We start from the raw sequence: 19,979 nt of genomic DNA on the forward strand, positions 1-19,979 counted from the left end.
GACTGAAAATAATCATTGGGAGTGTGATAATACAGCTTCTTTATGTTCACCACATTTGGACTTGGGAGAGTGTTCATACACGGGTATCATGTTTATTTGCTGTATACGCTGTTTTGCTGAAAAATGTGTGTTGGATGGCAGCCTCATTAACAGTTTATTTGAAGGAAGGAAAAAGTCAAGAGTATTATTTTGAAGGTTGTGACCAGATGTTGTATTGTGATAATGGTGCAACAGTTAACATCATTTAATATTTATATTTATTTAAATAATTAAATTAAAATGAACGAGAGCTACTTTCATGTCAGAAGACATGATGTAAGTTGTAACCTGTGACTTACATTCTGTCTTTAGTCGTTTTTTTTTTGCTGCTTTCCTTATTGTATTTAATATTTTTTTTTTTGATTTTAGGGAATTGACCGGATATTGAGTGAGTTTTTAATCATTATTTTTTTTTATTTTTTTTTTTTATTTTTTTATTTTTTATTTTTTTTCATTCATTTTTTTTATTGTAATGTGTGTTTTATTAAAGTTTTAAGCGTCAGTAGCTGGTTTTATTTTGTAGGTCTTAACCGGATGTGCAGCGGTGATGTATGTCTATGGAGGACAGCGCCATGACGACAGGCGAACACAGATCAGTGTTTGACAGATGTTCGTTCAGGATAAACCGCCTCATTCAAAGCCGAACAGAGGAGGAGGACAGCGGGGTGTGCTTGGATTTCTCACCGCGGGGGGAGAGCTGCGATTAGTGAAACATGTCCGGGGAAAAGGCGACGAGTCCGTGCAGCAAATTTCAAGCCAATATTTTTAATAAAAGTAAATGCCAGAACTGCTTCAAGTCTCGGGAGCTGCATCTGTTGAACGACTGTGACATGGACAAGGTAAACAAAAGTCGGTTTTATTTAAGGTGACATTTTGTACAGTCAAACATTTTTTAAAATCCTAAAAATCTTAATATCTCCTAACGTGTTTGGCATCCTGCGCGCTTTTAACTTAACATAACTTAACATAGTTATCCAACTCTGACATTACCATCATTTTAGAAGCTTTTTGATAGCTTACGGTGTTTATGTTGTTTATGTTCTTTATACATTTTATTTGTTTACACCCACAACTACGTTAAAAGCAGACAGACATGAAACTAATTGAGCATTAGGTTTAATTTAAGGTTAACTGCTGACCGCCAATAATACTTTTTTCATCGCGGCCATTTTGACATAATATAAACACAGGTGTTGCTAATGATATTAATGAAGATCCTGTAGGCTAAAAAGAACAGAGCCTTCATTAATGACAGTCATTTATGTCCCTAACTTCAAGTACCAATGTTCTTCTTCACCTAACTTTATATGAAAGGAAGCTTTACTAAAATAAATTTAGTTTCAAAGTGATCTTATTTTAAGAAGTTTGAGTTATTTAATCATGAAATAGAGAAGTGGGAGTACACTACTTGTGGTTATATTCTATCTGAGTACTAATCCCTCTGGTGCAGTATCATCTAATTTTGGCTTCTAAAGGCAGTTTGGGAATTAGTTTCTCTTACCATCTACAGTAAATGTTTTCTCTAAATCCAACAACAACAACAAAACAAATCCTCTTTCGGTTAACAAACTTAAGATATGTGGTGTGAAGGTCAGAAAGGGAGCAACAAAAGTCAAATTTAGACTTTTACTGTATATTTGGTGCTTTCTGATAAGTCAGGTCTGCACCTGCCTGGTGCCTTCTGAAAACATTGTTCCTGCAGGTCTGTCATGTATGTCAGTGTTGTAAGGAAACTGTCATGACAGCTTCCTACATGCCTCACATTGTTAAAATATGTTATCACTGTGTGTCCCTCTGCCTGGTCTCACTGTGCCCTGTAATTTAAGCACTGTTGCTCAACCTGCAAACTCACTGAGCTGTTTTTCCTGTAAACATGAGTTCTGCCTTTTTTGATATTTTTTATACTACATATCCAAATGTCAGAATTTTCGCTTCAGTTCTTGTGTATAGTCATATGGATTAGGACAACAACTTTCCTTATCAGGAAAGGCTCAGATCAGGTCTCTTGACATAAATAAATATATGATACTGATTCAAATATTTTGATACCGTTTGATTAATTTGGGGCAGGGTTGTCCAATAACCGGAAGGTTGGTGGTTCGATCCCAACTCCTCCCTAGTCACTGTTGTGTGTTCTTGGGCAAGACACTTCACCCTAGCCTGTGGCACGCCTAACGATTGACTGACGTGTTCTCTTTGCGTTGGTTAGCTGAATGCTAACTGTCCACTTCTCTTCCAGGCAAAACCGATCTATGGAGGATGGCTGTGTTTGGCACCTGTGGGAACAGATTTCAACAACCCAATGCAGAGGTCAAGGGTAGGACATGATGAAACTGAGCAGGACAACTTAGATATCCCATTTCTGCATGAGTTCGCCTTCTTGAAGTGTTGGTGTTTTCTTTCTTTCAGAAATGGCAGCGGCGCTTCTTTATCCTCTATGAACATGGCAGCCTGAGCTTTGCTCTGGATGAACTGGTAAGAAACAGCTCAGATAGTAAAATCCTAACCAAAATAACATGCATGCAGTGTACAGTAAGCCTTGTTCTGTATATGCATCTACAGTATGTTGGGATCAAGCAAGCATCTTTAGGCCAGATGTCATGTGCAGAACCACAGCAGATGATTTGGGCTTAGCTTGTCCTTTAATGCACACATCCCCCTCTCTCTCTCTCTCTCTGTGATCCCCTCAAATCTCATTCCCTCATCCCTTTCCACTTAACACCGCAAACTGCTCTCTGTTTAACTGCCATTCATCTGATTCTGGCAATCAGATCTAACAACAAAATTTCAGGAGACATGATTTCTTAACTAGCTCTACCAGAGTAATTTAAATGCTCTGATTCTCCCCGCAGCCAAGCACTTTGCCGCAGGGGACAGTGAACATGAATCTGTGCACTGACATCGCTGATGCTGAGCCCAGGACAGGCCAGAGAAATGCCCTCTGCATCATCACTCCAGAGCAGGAAATATTTATCCGTGGCGACAATAAAGAGATCATTAATGGGTCAGTAAAAAAAAAAAAAAAATTCTAGAAGCATTCAAGTGTCAATTCCTTCCTCCACCTGTGTAATGTCTCTTTGCTGTCCTTGTTCACCAGGTGGAGTGAACAACTTATGATTTATCTACGGACTAACAAGCAAAATCCGAAGAAGAAACGCAAAGTTGAACCTGTGGCAAATCAGGTGAGAAATCAAATGGCTGCCTGATCACATGGTCCTGATATAATATATTAGGGTATTTTGTAATGATAGGATGGTTAATAACATGTTTTGTGTGCATGTACCTAGTGCTAAGTTAACATGCCCTATAAAGAAGTTTCAATAAAAACATGTAGAATCATTTGTTGGCTACAGAAATGCCAGATTTTACCATTGGATGTTGACATCACAGTGCTCAGCACAAACAGCATGCAGTAATCAGTAACCACCATTTACTATGTATACCAGATGTTCCATGTACATGTCTCCAGGGTGATCAAAAGCAGGATAAGCCTCCTCAATGGGACACTTGGATCCATGTATACATCTAATACACTCTCTTTTTATTTGATCTGTTTGCCATGAAATTTAGTGAAAGTAATTTATTATCACCAAAAGATTAGTCCTTATGTCAGCATGCAGATATGCTAATGAGGTAAATGCATGAAGAATCATTCTCAGAGCTATATACTCCACAGAAAATTACAAAATGTTCTTATCTGAGTAAATGTACATTATTTTTAGCTTGAGATTTTTTTCCATAAACCCATAGACACTTTTTCCACACACATTTAACCTACTAAAGAGCATATAAGAGGACATTTTAAAATCTTTACAATATCTGTCATTATCTGTTCAGTGCTAACTGTTGTCTGTGTCACTATCAAACAGGAACCCAGTCCACCAAAGATGGCAGCAACTGATTCGACTTTTCCGTCCTCGGTGAGGGACCCCGCAGAGTCCAGCCGGTGGCAGGAAGAAGCAGAAGCAGATGTAACCCCCGTCTGGACTGTCACTGACACAGATCCCGCAAGCTCTGAACGGACCCCTGCAGGTGCAGCAGAGGCAAAACACACACATAGCAGGGCTTTCATGTCCATCAGCCAATCACTGCCATTTCCTGTTCACTCGCACTGTCCTAACGTCCTGCAGATGTTCACACACTTACAGCTCTTTATTTGTCCATTTTAATATAACTCTTGTCTAACCAGTCTGTGTATAGGCTGACCCGTAGTCGTGGGAACAGGCTAGAGTAGTTTCAGTTCCAACAGGAAGTGGAGTTACATAAACACACTGAGAGATGTTCAGGAAATCATGTCTCTGACCTTCAGGCATTATAAAGGTCCAACAGCAGACATGATCTATAAAAGGCCTCTTAAACAAGTCCTAATAGGCTTGATGACTAGCACAGCACGGGTATTTCTACCTACTGGAGCTTTGTGCTGTGACAAAGTGGACACTAGTCCCCATCTGGCGTCAGACTTATTTGCAGGGCCCTTTCAATAAAGGTCTGGATTAACTCCTGCTGACTGTGACTATAGGCCGGTTCATTACAGAGGTGGAGGGTAAACACAAAGGTCCCTCTGTCTAATGAATGACGCAGGAATCTCCTGTTTAACAGAGTTTCTTCTTGAAGGATCATCAAATTCTGTGAGATGTTTTCCAAAAAAGTCGTCATCACAGTTGTAAACAAACTGCATGCACAGATGAATAGGCTGGTTATTTGGTCAAAATAGTCATTTAAAGATTCGGTTTTTTAGAAAGCTGCAAGGAACACCAATATATGGATTTTATATCCCTGTTTGCCCGAAACTTGGAGAGTACAAAGTTACACATACACAGGAAACACATCCAGGTTCACTTAACTCGAAATTGTCCTTTGGCATGTTGTTTCATTGACTGTACAAACATCTCAGATATATAGATAAAGAACATTTTTATTTTTCTCTTCCTTATACTTAAAAAGTTTCAATTTGTCTTCTCATCATTGTTGATTCACAGTGATGTCAGTATTAGGGCTCTGTGACGGTGAGTGAGTATAACCCAAACAAAAATGATTAATTAGCTGTCATATGGTTTTACATACAGTGTGCCTCTGTTTACACTCCCATAGCAACTTTACAGTATTAACACTGTATGAGATTTTCCTCTTTACAGATGAAGCAAAAACTAAAGCACGTTCACCGCCTGAGTGATTCTTCCTGTACATTTTCTGCTTTTTTACTTTAATATTGCAGAAAAGGGACATTTTCTACTACCAAACATCTAGTGCAAGTATAAATGAATAATTAAATGCATTTCTTCTTTGTTGGGCCATTTTTGAGTATTATTGAGGCTTGGGTTAATGAAATAAATTGTTCTGTAACAATGACACTTTCATATGGCTTGTTTGAAAACAATAATATAATAAAGATTTCATCCAGCTTGTTGGCTGCTGGAGATTTGAAGAGAGGCTGTTAATACAGACTAAACTCTGGTTAAAGTTTCCTACTCTAGGTGTGAAATCTTTTTTTTTTTTACTCTAGGCAATGCATCTTCCTACCTGTGCCCGGTCTCCACGAACTGCGTGACCTTGGATGGCCCGGGAAGCTTTGGCAGCCCAAGCAGCTCACTGGACTTGGCGGCTGATGTAAACCCCAACACTGGTAGTAACAGCCAGCATGCCAACAACAAGAACAACAAGAACCAGAGACAGGACAGAAGGTTAGCAATAATCAGGGGAGAGTTATTGATATCTAACGCAATTTCCCCATTGTGGGACTAATAAAGGTATTCTTAGTCTTAACCCCTTTAAAAATAATGTGTAAATAACAGCTCAGTTATTTAGAGCAGTCTGGCTTTTATTTTTGTATGTATGTTTGCATGTAATCGGTGAGTAAAGCTAGTGCACTGGCAAAGGAAAATGGGTAAATGTGCAAGCAATTAGCACAAAGGACATCCACTGACTCCCTGCTCCCGACCAGTATAAAGTCGAACAGCCATCACACACTGCTAAACACCAGATCAAAGGCTCACGCTCTTACCCCTCCATTAGAGATCTGACTGCTGCATTTTTAAATTTAGCTTAAAGAAACCCTCCCAGTTTGTGCCCCAGCAGCATGTAAACTGGTCACATGAAGAGATACATGGCAGCTCTTTAGTCTTGTTGCCTTTTTGGGAAACAAAAACAGAAAATACTTATCCCCCCAAATAAGGCCAGAAATTCCAAAACGCTGGTGTAATTAGATATCTGCAGCATTGTTTCTCAGGACCTCACTGCTGACAGCCCGCCTGCCTGTCAGAGAAAGTATGGTTGAGTTAAAGCTCAGTTTCAGGGCACACAGCTGTCTGCACCCTCCAGAGGCAGTGATGGCAGCAAAACATCACACTGACAAGGAACAACAGAAGCTACTGACTAAATCTGCCTCATCTGTTATTACAGAATGTATAACACAATCACTCTCTGCCAGTTGATTTACTTAGTGCCTTCTAGGCTCTTTTTTACTCTATGTATGCTTTTCAGGTATTATTAGGGCCCGAGCACCGAATGGTGCAAGAGCCCTATTGAAACCCTTAGGATTATTTTTTTTTTTTTTTTTTTTTTTTTTTTTTTTTTTTTTTTTTTTTTTTTTTTTTTTTCCCCCTCCGAGATCGCATTTTTGGAGGCCTTAACATGGCCAAAAACTCACCAAACTTGGTAGAAAAATTCATTCGCCCGAAAAATTTTGAAATTTGCTGACTTTTGAAATGCACATATAAAAATGGCTCTATAGCGCCCCCAACGCGTAGCCCCTCTGGCCGGTTTGACACAGGATTATGAAAATTGGCACACATATGTATCACCTCAAGACGCACAAAAAAGTCTCTTGGACCCCCCCTCCAAACCCAACAGGAAGTCCGCCATTTGAAGGTTTGTGGCCATTTTTGGCGATGTGTGACCCTGCTGCCAAACTTTTCACGCCTCGCATACTTCAACGGATTGAGCTGAAATTCGCCGTGTCCACTCAGGACACCATAGGGAATAGACGCATTCCAAAACTCTTACAAAAGTCTTACGGTGTGGCCGGGGCGTGGCCTCAAAGTTTGACCATTTCTGAGGACACAGAAAGTCTCTATAACTTCTTCGTTTTCTGTCCGATCTATACGAAATGTCACATGTATGATCAGAGTCTGACCCTAAACACATCTATACAACAATATTGAGGCTTTGACAGAGCGCCACCTACTGGCTACACAAAATGTTGTGTTTTCATAGGTTTTTCTGCCTGCCCCCCTGGCCTGTTTTGAGTAGGGTCATGAAAATTGGTACACATGTGTATCACCCCAAGATGCACAAAAAAGTCTCTTGGACCCCCCCTCCAAACCCAACAGGAAGTCCGCAATTTTGAAATTTCTGTTAATTTTTGGCGATTTGTGACCCTCCTACAAAACTTTTCACGCCTCGCATACTTCCTCCAAATGAGCTAAAACTCACTGTGTCCACTCAGGACACCATAGGGAATAGACGCATTCAAAAACTCTTACAAAAGTCTGACGGTGTGGCGGGGGCGTGGCCTCAAACTTGACCATTCGCCATTACAAAGGAACTCACTGTATTTATTGCCCTAATGCGTAGCCCCGCTGGCCAGTTTGACACAGGATCATGAGAATTAGCACACATGTGTATCACCCCAAGACGCACAAAAAACTCTCTTGGACCTCCCCTCCAAACCCAACAGGAAGTCCACCATTTTGACTTTTGTGGCCATTTTTTGCCTATTTGTGACCCTGCTTCAAAACTTTTCACGCCTCACATACTTCATGCAATTGAGCTGAAATTCACTGTGTCCACTCAGGACACCATAGGGAATAGACGCATTCCAAAACTCTTTCAAAAGTATTACCGTGTGGCGGGGAGTGGCCTCAAAGTTGACCATTCGCCATTACAAAGGAACTCGCTGTGTTTTATGCAGTACTACCCATATACTTTATGCAATGTGGACAAAATCTTACAGTACTGCCATGGAGCCGAGTCTAAACAGATATATATGCTAATAGGATGATACGGTCATAGCGCCACCTACTGGTAGCAGGAAAGTTTGGTTGTAAACATGTGTTTGTTGCATATCTGTGGAAATGAGAGGAGGAGAGCATAGCACAGGAGAGTATAGGAGACGCGAGCATAGGAGAGAAGACTGCGATGACCCCACGGATCGCAAGGTGCGCGAGGGCCCGCAATGCTGCTTGCAGCTTTAATTATTATTAGATTGGCATTAAATCATGTCAGAGTCCGCCTGTGTGTTAGCAAAGTCACACAAAGTTTCTTTTATTTTTTTTTTACTAAAAGGTTCAGAAATTTAAAATTTCTCAAGTAATAAGAGCAAGAATTTTCCCAGGAGCAAAACTTCCTTCAGCATGTTATGATTTGCTTTTCTGCTGTAGTGCCTGCTGAATGTTATTGCATTGTTTCATTCTGATGATTGTTTACCAAAAACTACAAGCAGAACAACCTGTTTGTGACAGTGTTTGTTGAGAATGCAAGGTGTTAAAGATATCAGAATCAGAATTCCTTTATTCATCCCAGAGGGGAAATTCTTTTTGTTGCAGACATGCAGATCCAACCAAGAATAAAAAAAAAATCAAAGATAGGATGGAATTGAAATATATAATAAATATCTAAACAACTAAGTAGCATTTAGTCCCTGAGTTGTATGTAAAGAAGAACATATTTAGAACTTTACTACCTTTACATAGGAAAGAGCAAGAATATTCAATCCATGTTTCCATCCTAGGACAAAATGTTTCTGAACCTTCAGAAAGTTTGAAATAATCTTAACTTTAGACTGTTTTTGATACAGTGGACAGGCAGGTGGGGACACCAAGGTCCTCAAAAACATCTTTCCAGGAAACATTCCTGTGATGTAAACGCACCTTAATTAATTGTTCATGTTTTCCATCCACAACAGTTCAAAAGAGAGGTTCTTTGGATTGGAAGACTCCAAAAAAGAGCAGGTGGGAGAGACAGCTGGCTCCAGGAAGGGCAGGAGCGAGGCTCGCACCAAAAAGAGAGAGGTAACCACATCATGCACTTTTTCATGTCGTTCTGCCCTTGGATAGTTGAATAGCTTCAGATGCTCCTAACACAATGAAGTTATTTTTTACTTTTCAATGTGGATAAAAATAATAACAACACTAAATGTCTCTCTTGAGAGAGGATACATGAGAATGATTTCCCTATTTAAAATCATCCAGGCAGGTTTTTTACTGCCTTTCATTGTTGCAGTTTGTAGCAATGGCAGACACAGGGCCAATTCAGGAAAAGTGTTGGATTGGATGCAAAAATCGAATACAACCCTAAATTCACAAGGAGTCCACAACCATTTTGATTGAGTTAAGGAAATGATCCACACAGGATAGCAAAACAGGATAGCAATAAGTGGAGTTTACTAAAAACAAGAGAAGGAGTGATGAGTAATATTGTAATAGTCTTACTTTTGTAAAAGGAAGCCCACTAGAGCACACAAAAAATGGAAATGTTCCGTGTGAAGTGACTTTTATTGTTATTTACGACTTCCTGCAGGATGCTTAAGTCTATACTATAAACTTGATTAAGAAAATATGATAACGGGTTTTTTAACGTTAGCGATTCCAACATTTTCCTGGCAGTGGTTGTTTGCTACCATATGAGAGTAATAATCTGGGATAGGTAATGCTGATTAATCCTAGCGTGGGTTTGCCATGATTAAGACCATTCACTGTATCCAGCTGCATTCAGCTTGTACTGGGCTCGGATGGTCTGGTTTGAACGTGACTCACACAGCCAGGTGTTATGTATGAATTTTGAAGATCTGACCTGATCAGACACTACAGACAGACATAAATCTTCTAACATTCACATTGTGGCTTTTCACATTAGTCAGGCATTGTGTGTAAACAAGACAGCTCATGATTCATTCAGGTCTGTTGCATCTTCGTAGCTTGCATTATGTTCATGCTGTTAAAAAGCAGGTGACAAGCGTTTGGCATGAAACGCGTGGACAAGTCAGTCCGGCCATGTTGAGACATGTGTTTCTTCCAGCGTGAGTGCATGTGTTAACAGGTGGGAGCGAGGTAGTGAATCATTCAGCGCTGCTTCTTGTTTGTGAACAGAACTGGTTTTGATGCCCTGAGGGTGTTTAGTCCGCCTGCTGTAATCTGTGAGAGGGCATACCTCTTCTAGACAGGTTTCCAGGGAGTCCTCAGAAGTTAAATAAGGTAAGGTAAGGTAAAAAGTAAGGCCTCAATTTACTTTAGTGCACATCTGTTTGTGAATGATAGTCACTGTGTGGTGTCACGCTAGACCCTAGTGATTAAGGAGGTGAGTAAACCCTAACAAGTACGGTATCTGTGTGTGTGTGTGACAGTATCACATAAAACAGACAGACAACATCAGTATTGAGAAATGTTGTGATGTCATTTAATGGAAATGAGAAGTCTGAAAAGTAAAAGAAAGAATTCCTTTTGGCAGTGTTGCAGCACACAGATGAGCCTGTCTGTTCATTGTTTGTTTATGTCCCACCATTGTGGTATGCAGTTTATTTTGGTGTCATACTGGTGTTTTAAGGTTTATTGAACATGAGGCAGGCTCTGAATCAATGACTGATAATCTCAGAACAATGTATGTAGTTTAGTTTTTTGTCCAAGAAAAAAAAACTGTAAGACTGACAAAGATAACCTCAGGTGAAAGTGGTACTAATTTATGAAGTCAGTCACTATCTGTGGCCTCAGGGCATGATTTGAATGCCAGTCTCTCTTATAATCTAAGAGCTGATTGATACAGAAGATGGATCAATGTTTTATAGGAATACCCCGACTGATTTATAGACAGAAGCACACCGACATGATTTTGATTTACAGGAGAATTCAATTCAAGTTAAGGTACACCACAGATTAATTTGAAACACAGTTTTTTTTTAAATTTGGGGTCAATTCGTAGAGGATATAGGTGTAACTTTATGTAAAGCCATAAGGCTTCTGGGAACTGTCTGATATTTACTTCTCCATTCAAGGTAACAAGTATTGTGTTTCTCTGTGAGCCAGTTATCCTTAAAGTGGCCAGACCAAGTTGTTGTAGTAGTGCCACAAACTGCAGTTTTGTCCAAACATGTCTGCTTTCTTCACTGTGGACCGATGTGCTTTGTGCTTGATTCTACAAGTCTGTGTTTTATAGTTATGAAATGAAATATACCAGATGTGACTTGCTCGGCTTCCATCGGTTGTGAGTTGACTGTGAGGTATATTCTCACCACTTTGATGAAATACTCCTCAGCAGTTTATGTAAAAAAAAAAAAAAAAAACATTGCACAGTGGCAGTGCAACACAGATGGTCATCGCAGTGGCAGCTGTTAATCTTTGATTAAACACACACACTTATCCCAAAGGATTTGATTTTTAAATACACTGCAGTACATTTGAGCCCATTTAATTTAGATTTATCTGTCTTTGGGTGCGTTTATTTTGGTAGTCAGGAAAAGGTCAAAACAGACTATGTGGAGTTTATTCAGGCCTGAGAGCTGAGATTCCCAAGACGGCCTCTTCCTTCTCCTCCTCCCCCTCAGCTTCAGGAGGCTTCTTCTCTAAACAGAGGACAGGCTCTGTCTGCAGCGGTCAGCAATTGTTTGGCAAGAAAAAAAAAGATCAGTTCACACTGCAGTCAGAGCGCTGTGTTCCCCCGTGTGTTGTGTCCTTGGATAGTTTTCAACGTAAATGCCAAAAAAGAGCGCACTCACAAAGAATGCTCTGTAGCAATTAAAGTGGTCATTTTTTCCCATTAAAGTGGTTATATAAGAGAGAAGAATGAATCTTTTGAATAGCAGAGGCTCAAGTAAACAGAAAACGTACCCTTGTTTCATTTAATGCTGTGTAATCCAAACTTGAAAAAGACTGATACGTGCTGTGAGAGCCAGCATGAAACCTGATCATAAGAAGCATGCAGGACTCTCTCTCTCTTTCTCCGTTTTGGAGCATCATTTTGAAATGTAAAACAAAAGCCACAGAGTATCAGGGATTATGCAGCCTCTAAAACCTTTTCATGCATTCCTGAGCCAAATGCAGTCATCCATGTGCAGTTCACTTGTGATGTGAGTAAGAGTTTAACAGGCAGTGCAGAAAGGCCTGCTGGGCTCCCTGTGGCGCTCTACAGCAGGCCTAATCCTTACAGCTGACATCTCTGCCAAGCATCCAGACTATCGGTTACTCTGGCTGATGGAATGTGGGCTGCACATACAAACTGCCTCCATGCTGACTGAGACCTAAAAGTTATGATTTTTGTTGCTTTTTGTGGTCTTTTAACAGAAACTCCAGTCATGTGGAGACATAGCTCAGCTCAGTGCAGCCCCTCCCCAGAGAAGATCCAAGTCCCTGGATCGCAGAACATCAGATATGGTCATGACGGTAAGAAGTCTGATTCAAACTGAGAAGAACAAGAATAGAAATAATTGATGTGATCTTTATGTCAAGTGACCATCAAAGACTTTTTCTGCATTAAAATCCCACTGAAGTGGCTGTTCGCTGCTTATACAAGTCATTGATTGGCTGATACTAAATGTTAATCAAATAAACAACTAAAAATGGATTTTGCACCCATCTTGGAGGAAAGGCTCCAAGACTTTTATTCTGAACTTCCAGAGGAAGTTGTGTATTTAATTCAGGAACTTTACATTGTTAGCATTTAGCAGGGTTCCTGGCATGATGATGGCATTAGACAGCAGTGAAAGGACATGTAAAATGTCACATTGACAGTGTGACATTAATATCAACAAAAATTATAAATATTAATAACATTAAATATACATGGTATGTGTTGTTTACAGCCAGATTTATTAAACTTCAAGAAAGGCTGGATGGTCAAACTGGATGAAGATCATCAGGTGAGTGCTCCTAGGTCCTAAACTAAAATCGACTAATTATGATTCTGTTTGGTGATTCAAAGGTTTCCATACATTAAGTAGAGGTTGCTTGTCCTTTGCTTCCCTCTAGTGGAAAAAGTATTGGTTTGTGTTGTCGACTGACAGTTTGAGATACTACAAGGACTCCATTGCTGAGGAGGTATTTTGGATTTTATTTTTTTTCAAATAAAAAAGTACTTATGAGTAGTTATTCTTACATTCAGTTCTTTAGGATGTTGTTTGCTTCTCTCAGGCGTCAGATCTCAAAGGAGAAATTGACTTAACAAAGTGTTACAATGTGTCTGAGTACCAAGTGCAAAGAAACTACGGCTTTCAGATTCATGTAAGACATCACATTAAGCATTCTTTCATATAATGGTCAAAATTTCATTTACTGCCTCACATCTGAAGTTAAATGCCTGTGCTGTGTGCCGCAGACCCCAAAGGGTGTTTTCACACTGTCAGCCATGACTGCAGGGATACGCAAGAACTGGATCCATGCGCTGATGAAGAATGTACATCCGGCAAACGCCCCTGATGTTGCCAGGTAATCAGTCAAACTTCATGTATGTAGCATAAAGCTTACAAAGCTTTAGGTAGCCTCACAAGGCAACAATTAATGTAGTATATGCAGAATAAAATAACAGATTTATGCAGAGTAAATTTGAACATATATACACAAAGAGGAAATACAAATTAAAAGAATTAATAAATTGGTGTTGAGAGAATGCAGTTACGTTTCAATAAAGCAAAATAAACTAATCCTAAATTGTGAATTGGTGTTTTGAATGTTACAATTAGAATTTTGACATCAACCCTTATCAAGGTGCAGTTGTAAAAGGGGTTTGTGAAGGTTGCGGAGCTGGACGCGACTATGAGTGGGCTCTCCCGAAGGTGTCGTGTGTTGCTACTAGGCAGCAGATTTCACCAGGTTCAGAGCCATGCAGCGGTGTGAAGTGGAGCAGACATTTTTCAGTCATAACACCAGTTGGTCATAAAAGTCAAAATGAAAGTCATGCATGTGAACTTAAAAATGTATAAAAAAGAGTCTGAGATGAAGACGTCTACTCTCATCTCTCATCTGTGCTGATCTCTCTGATCTGATCTGTGTTCTTCTCCTAATCTGGGCTAAAGAACAAACAAGTGAGAATTTATATCTCAAGCAGATTTTGGGCGTATCTTCTGGGTGGAGAGAGCTAGTCTTCTTCACGCCCAGAGTACTGAAAAACTCTGTGAAGAAGAACAGTAAGAACAAAGTTGCAACAATATGACTTAGATACATTCAAATAGTATAAAAGAAAGAGCACATTATAGTATAAAGTGTCCCTTTGGAATGCACCAGAGTTTTATGACCTCCTGGTATGGCATGGCTCTGAAGAGTCATAATTCTGGAGTCTGTCGTCCTTGGTGGTTCATTCTGAGGTGTCGAATACAAATCAGTAATAGCTAGCTGTCCAAATTTCTTGTGTGTGGATCGCTAAGTGTTTTCTTTGCAGGTTTGTATTTCAAGTCTCAAATTCCAGTGATCACCAAAGTAAATCTTATTGTCAGTTAGATGGTGTTTTCTTCCTGAGGAATGCTCATTTTTAACACTGTGGAGCATCTGAATTGACAGTTGTTAAACAAGGTTGACTCTTTGGAAGCAGGTAAAAATGCAGCCAGGGCATCACTGCTACAGCTGCAGTTTTAGACAAGTTGTGCTGTTCAAATTAGTTTACAGGTGACTGATTAGAAGACTGAACTTGATATTTCCTGTTCTCAGTTTACCTGGCCAGCATCTGTCCTGCAGCTTGCCTGAGGTCCTTCCTAAACCAGATGTGACTCAGGACTCCTTGTCCACTGATACCCCTGCAGAGAGAGACCCTAACCCTAAACCCCGGGGTGTGATGGAAAGACGGCGAGAAGGACGCTACAGAACCTTTGACTGGGCTGAGTTCAGGCCTCAGACCAAGCCAACAGCGGATGCAGATCCTCCAAGGACAAAATCTCCCTGTGATTTGGAGCTGGGCGATTTGGAGAGAAGGAAGAGACGGGAAGAGAGGAGGAAAAGGTACGAGCGCATGCTGGGATTTTCTCTGGGGTTGGAGGAGACTGGGGATACGACAGCTGACAGCAGTGTCCGAGCACTGAGTCCTAAGTCACAACAAAGAATGGAGGAGGAGGTAGAAGAGTGCTGGAAGCAGGTGGAGAAAAATGTGTTCAGGCTGGAGAAGACAGTCCCGCTGTTTACTGCAGCCAGGGACGCTGTGGAAATGCCGAAGCTACTGGACAGTTACAGAAAGAGGGTGAGTGGAGAGTTTTTATTAGCATAGAGACGGTTTATAATGGATTACATATTGAAAAAAATACATTTATGTTTTACATGTATGATTTTACTGACATTTTTTTTAATTGAAGATGAGTATAATGGATGGTTCTGTTGTACCTGGGTTTCTAAGGATGTCCGTGCCCTTGTTCTATGTATTTAGTTGTATTGTTCTGTTGTAGGTTGAGGATCTGAAGGTCCAGCTGGCAGAATCAGAGCATTGCAGACTCAAGCTGGAGGCTCAACTCAGTTCAGCAGGAATTTATCAGCAGCAGGTCTGTAAAATACTCTTTGGCCTCAGATAATTGCTTCAGTGGTCAATGTCTTGTTGGCTCCATGTTTACCATAAAGCACCTTATCTTTCTTTGTCCCTTTTTGTTTTTTTCTCAGCTGGAACCTCCTGTTTGTTCAGAACAAAAATTATACCAAGAGACACATGAAGAGCCTTTAAATAGCCAAACACAGGATCTAAATGAGGCCAGAGAGCTTCTACAACAGCAGAACATTTTAAGACAGGATATGCAGGAGCACCTTGATCATGAACCACCTTCAGCAGCACCTCAGCTGCCCAGCATCTGGCTGCATGATACAGAGGGCCATTTGCAAGAACTGGAAGATTTGCTTCCTGAGATAGCAGCTACGCCCTTGTTATCACCTGCATCAGACAGCCAACCTGAGCTTTCTCAGAGTGATGGAGATAATATAAGACTTGATGGGACAACCCACCCCCAGAATCAGCTGGACAGAAAACAGTGTCCGCTTTTCCCCACCTCAGAAACACAGGTGACTAACTGTGACTTCATTTCACTGATTATGGAGAAACCTGCAGAGGCAGATGATACCTCACCGAACCATGTTGCTCCAGATCTGATGGTGTTGAGGAGGCTTTCCCAAGAGGTGGAGCTACTCACTGGCCAAAACGAAGCTCTGAACCAGCGCAACCAGGAAATGGTAAACCAACTGACAGAAGCAGACCGTGAGATAGAAAGGCTGAAAGCAGAGCTCAGCAGTCGTTACACTGAGCCCCATCACCTCCCTGAAGTGGAACAGCAGGGTAAGACGAGGTTAGAAGATTTGGAGAGGGAGTTAAGTTTAAAGAACCAGGAGCTCCTGGAGGCCCAGATATTGATTACCACCCTGAAAGATAAGCTGAGGGAAACAGAGGCTCTCCTTCCGCTGAGTGACCTATCAGAGACTGACAAAGTGGAAGAGAGTGAAACCAAGAAAAGTGCTGAGAAAACGGAAGGATACCTGCTTCGTTGTTTTGAAGCTACAGAAGCCAGGCTGACAGAGCTTGAGAGGCAGCTCAAAAAGTCAGAGCTGAGCTACACAGAGCTCCAGCAGCAAAACACAGAGCTCAAGGAAAAAGAAAGACTTTACTGTCAAAGAGCTGCTGAGACAGAGGCTGATATCAGGCAGCTGAGAGAAGAGTTAGAGAAGGAGAGGCTGAAGGAAAGTGATAGAAATAGTTATATTTCTGCTGAAGAAAAGATCCAGAAAGTGATAGAGGGGTTGATGTTGAGGCTTAGAGCTTTGGGGAAACTGTTAGAGGTGATCAACAGGTTGGATTTTGTAAAGGAAAGTGAGCAAGAGGAGAAGAGTCCTGCAATGATAAGTCAGCTGAAGTGGGAGGAAAAATTCTGGGGTTTCCTGCTTAACAAACTGAAGGAGGATGTCTCCCAACAGAATGACCCACTGGAAGAAGTTTTTGTTGGTGTGACAGAACACATGATGTTAGAGAGACAGTTGCTTCTTGTAGGCCACGGTCTGCTTCTGGAGACAGAGGGAATGTGTGAGAGCAAGGCTTTTAAAGATTTGGACACATTTTATAATACTTCAGATATCACAGCATCAGAAACCACAAATGGAAACGGTGTGTTTGATTTCAATAAGCAGCTGTGTGACACACAGATGAAGATTTTTCTGCTAAATCAGGTCACCTCCTCCGCCGAACTGCAGATAACTGCAGATAGACTGTATAATGTTCAGTTTTCAGGGGATCCCTGGTCTATTTCATTTATTCACTCTGCAGCTACTGAAGCACTATACTCCTACTACCTAAGTAGGCACATGTCAGAATGCAAGAGAGGACTCTGCTATAACTGTGCTGACCTCATGGAGGAAAACAGGACGCTAAAAGCAAGTTTGGCAACTTTTACAGAAGAATTAACTTCTTCACTGTACGATAAGGTGAACACATGCTGCCAGACAGATGAGACTTATCCACAGGAAATTGATGATGAGCTACAGAGTACAGATGGGAATAATGCAGAGGAAAGCATGGAAGAAAATGAAATAGAAAATGAGATGACTGAAAAAGATCTTTCGCTCAACGGGATGGAAATCCCAGTTGTCGAAATCCAGAAGATCTCAGAGGAACACTTTGAAGAAAGTGATGAGACAGATCCAAGCGCTGAGACAGAGCTAATTTCTGCCCTGAGAGAGAAAGTGAAGGAGCTGGAGGAGCAGCTGTCTGCGCTAGCTAATGAGATGAAAGAAGAGTTTGAAGGGAAAATGATTTCTGTGCAGATGCAGCATCAACAGGAGATGGAAAAGCTGAAGGTAGGTGGTGCAGACTGATAACTCACAAGTTGTAAGGTTTAGCTTGTTTCTATTACGTCTAATACAGCCAGAGGCCAAGATCTGGACTATTATTAGCTGCGACAAATGTAAGTGTCTCTTGTTCCTCCAGGCCACATGTGAGCATGGGTTTACCTGCATGGAGGAGTCTCACCTGAAGGTTGTTGAGGAGCTGCAACGCCGCCACCAACATGAAGTGGAGCGGCTCCTGGTGGAGAGAGACAAACTGCTGGAGGAGGAGAGTGCTGCTACAGCTACTGGTAAGGAGGTCTGCGGAAAATGGTTTGTTCTCTACATCACAGCTGATCACAAAGAAATCAGAGAAATTACAGCAAAGCTGCCCAATCATTGTGAAAGTAACCTAAGATATAGAACAGTGGCAGACGGACTCATTTTACAGATTTAGTATAAGCACACCATAATTATAGCTTCTTTTTCTCTCAGCAATTGAAGCCATCAAGAACGCTCATTGTCTGGAGCTGCAGAGGGAGATCCACAGGAGATGTCAGTCAGAGAATGGAAACGGAGACACAGACCTAGAAGACATTCAAAGGGGACACAGGTACAGGTACTCCTACGGCATCACAGCCACGATAAAACAAAAAAAAAACATAAGGACAGGTTTTTAAAAAATGTTTTAATATCTGTATTTATAAAGTGAGGAAGTGGCCTCCTACCAGCGGGAGCTTGACGTTTTGTCCCAGCAGTTCTCTCTGAAGTGTCTGGAGAATGGACACCTTGTCCAGGCTCTGGACGCTGAGAGGAAGGCCTTGTGTCAGTGCCAGCAGGAAAACCAGGAGCTGAGGACCAAAAACCAGGTGATACACACAATGTATCAACTGTTGGTGTGCTTTTTCTTATTTGTAGAAAATCTTTTAGCGGTTCAGGGTCACTGGTATATTTATCTGACAGTAATCATAAGACTGATTGTTGTGTTTTTTTGTACTTTTCCAGGAGCTCAGTGGTCACCTCGCCGCAGAGATCACCAGACTGTGCTCACTGGCCAGACAGGATGCATTGCCGCTCAGTCAAGGAATGGATGTGTACGAGCTGGAGGTGAGAAAAGTATCTAAGTGGATTTTACAGTATGTGACTTTCTCCTACTACTACATTACATGGAATTATTCTGCTTTTTGTTCACTGCACAGCTTTAAATGTTTATCATTGGCAAGTATTCCCACATGGAGAGCCTTAAATCAGAATTCTCCTGAATTGGTCCTGCTCCTGAAGATGTCAGCCAAGATCAAAACTTCCAACTCTGTTAAACTGCTTATGTGTGTGTCATTTAGTCATTGCATTGATATGAGTTTTTGTATTTTAGATTACGTTGCGAGTGAAGGAGTCTGAGGTCCAGTGTCTGAAGCAGGAGATCATTTCTCTGAAGGATGAACTGCATTCAGCACAACAGGTGAGAGCTATGCAGTCGCGCAGAGTAGCAGTTGCCACACAGCAACAGGTGAAACCTCTGCAGGATGGCGACTGAACACTGAGGACATAGTAGGTATAAAATAAGTAGGAAAACAAACGAAAAGTGAAACAGCGGCATTCTTGTCCAGTCTGGAGTCAGTTTACAAAACCTGATTTCTGGTATGTTGCAGGATAAGAGGAATGCAACAAAGAAGTACAAAGACATGTACACAGAGCTGAGCATTGTGAGGGCGAAAGCAGAGCGGGAAGCCAAGGAGCTGAGAGAAAACCTGCGACTGGCTCATCAGGCTCTGGGACACTCTTCACTGTAAGGTTTCAGCTGTAACATTGATCAGTGTTGTCTTTATGCAAACCGATGAGCTCATATCTAACTTCAATCACCTTTTAGTTTTGATGTTTATAGTACTTTATTATTACTAACCTTTCTGTGAGGTTACATTGTGTTTGTCTTCAACAAATAATATAAAAATCAGGTTACTGTTTGTGTTGTAATATAATGTGTTTGTGCAGATATTCTATTATTGTTAAACCTTTGTTGTTTTAACCTTTGTTAACTGAATTGAATTGATCTGGCACATAATGCTACACTTTAATTTATATTTATACATTTATTAACACTGCAGTGTTGTTACCATAATTGAGTGTTTTATTAAATGGAATTGACACATTAAATGGTTGTGTTGGTGTCCTCTATAATGCAACTGACCTTTGTAAATGTATAAAAGTAATACAGATAAGATTCATAAAAGATAAAAATTCTCAGCT

The 19,979-nt window shown here is 40.9% G+C and overlaps 1 protein-coding gene across 2 annotated transcripts; it reads left to right on the top strand.

The window, feature by feature from the left end:
* Positions 1–632: 632 nt before the first annotated feature.
* On the top strand, positions 633–19,635 carry LOC114439587 (myosin phosphatase Rho-interacting protein-like). Of its 2 annotated transcripts, none has more exons than XM_028411625.1 (22): positions 633–878; positions 2,279–2,356; positions 2,449–2,514; positions 2,892–3,043; positions 3,137–3,221; positions 3,909–4,071; positions 5,543–5,720; positions 8,942–9,047; positions 12,309–12,407; positions 12,827–12,883; positions 12,993–13,061; positions 13,155–13,244; positions 13,339–13,448; positions 14,664–15,186; positions 15,389–15,481; positions 15,597–17,768; positions 17,899–18,046; positions 18,231–18,354; positions 18,445–18,604; positions 18,741–18,842; positions 19,108–19,194; positions 19,385–19,635. In XM_028411625.1, the coding sequence occupies exons 1-22, from the start codon at positions 753–755 to the stop codon at positions 19,523–19,525; spliced, it is 4,929 nt and encodes a 1,642-aa protein (XP_028267426.1). In that variant the 5' UTR covers positions 633–752; the 3' UTR covers positions 19,526–19,635. The 2 variants fall into 2 exon arrangements, with proteins under 2 accessions (XP_028267426.1, XP_028267427.1); XM_028411626.1 differs by having other exon boundaries at positions 18,231–18,348.
* Positions 19,636–19,979: the final 344 nt, after the last annotated feature.

This window comes from Parambassis ranga, chromosome 8 (assembly GCF_900634625.1).
Source record: "Parambassis ranga chromosome 8, fParRan2.1, whole genome shotgun sequence".
Lineage (NCBI taxonomy): Eukaryota > Metazoa > Chordata > Actinopteri > Ambassidae > Parambassis > Parambassis ranga.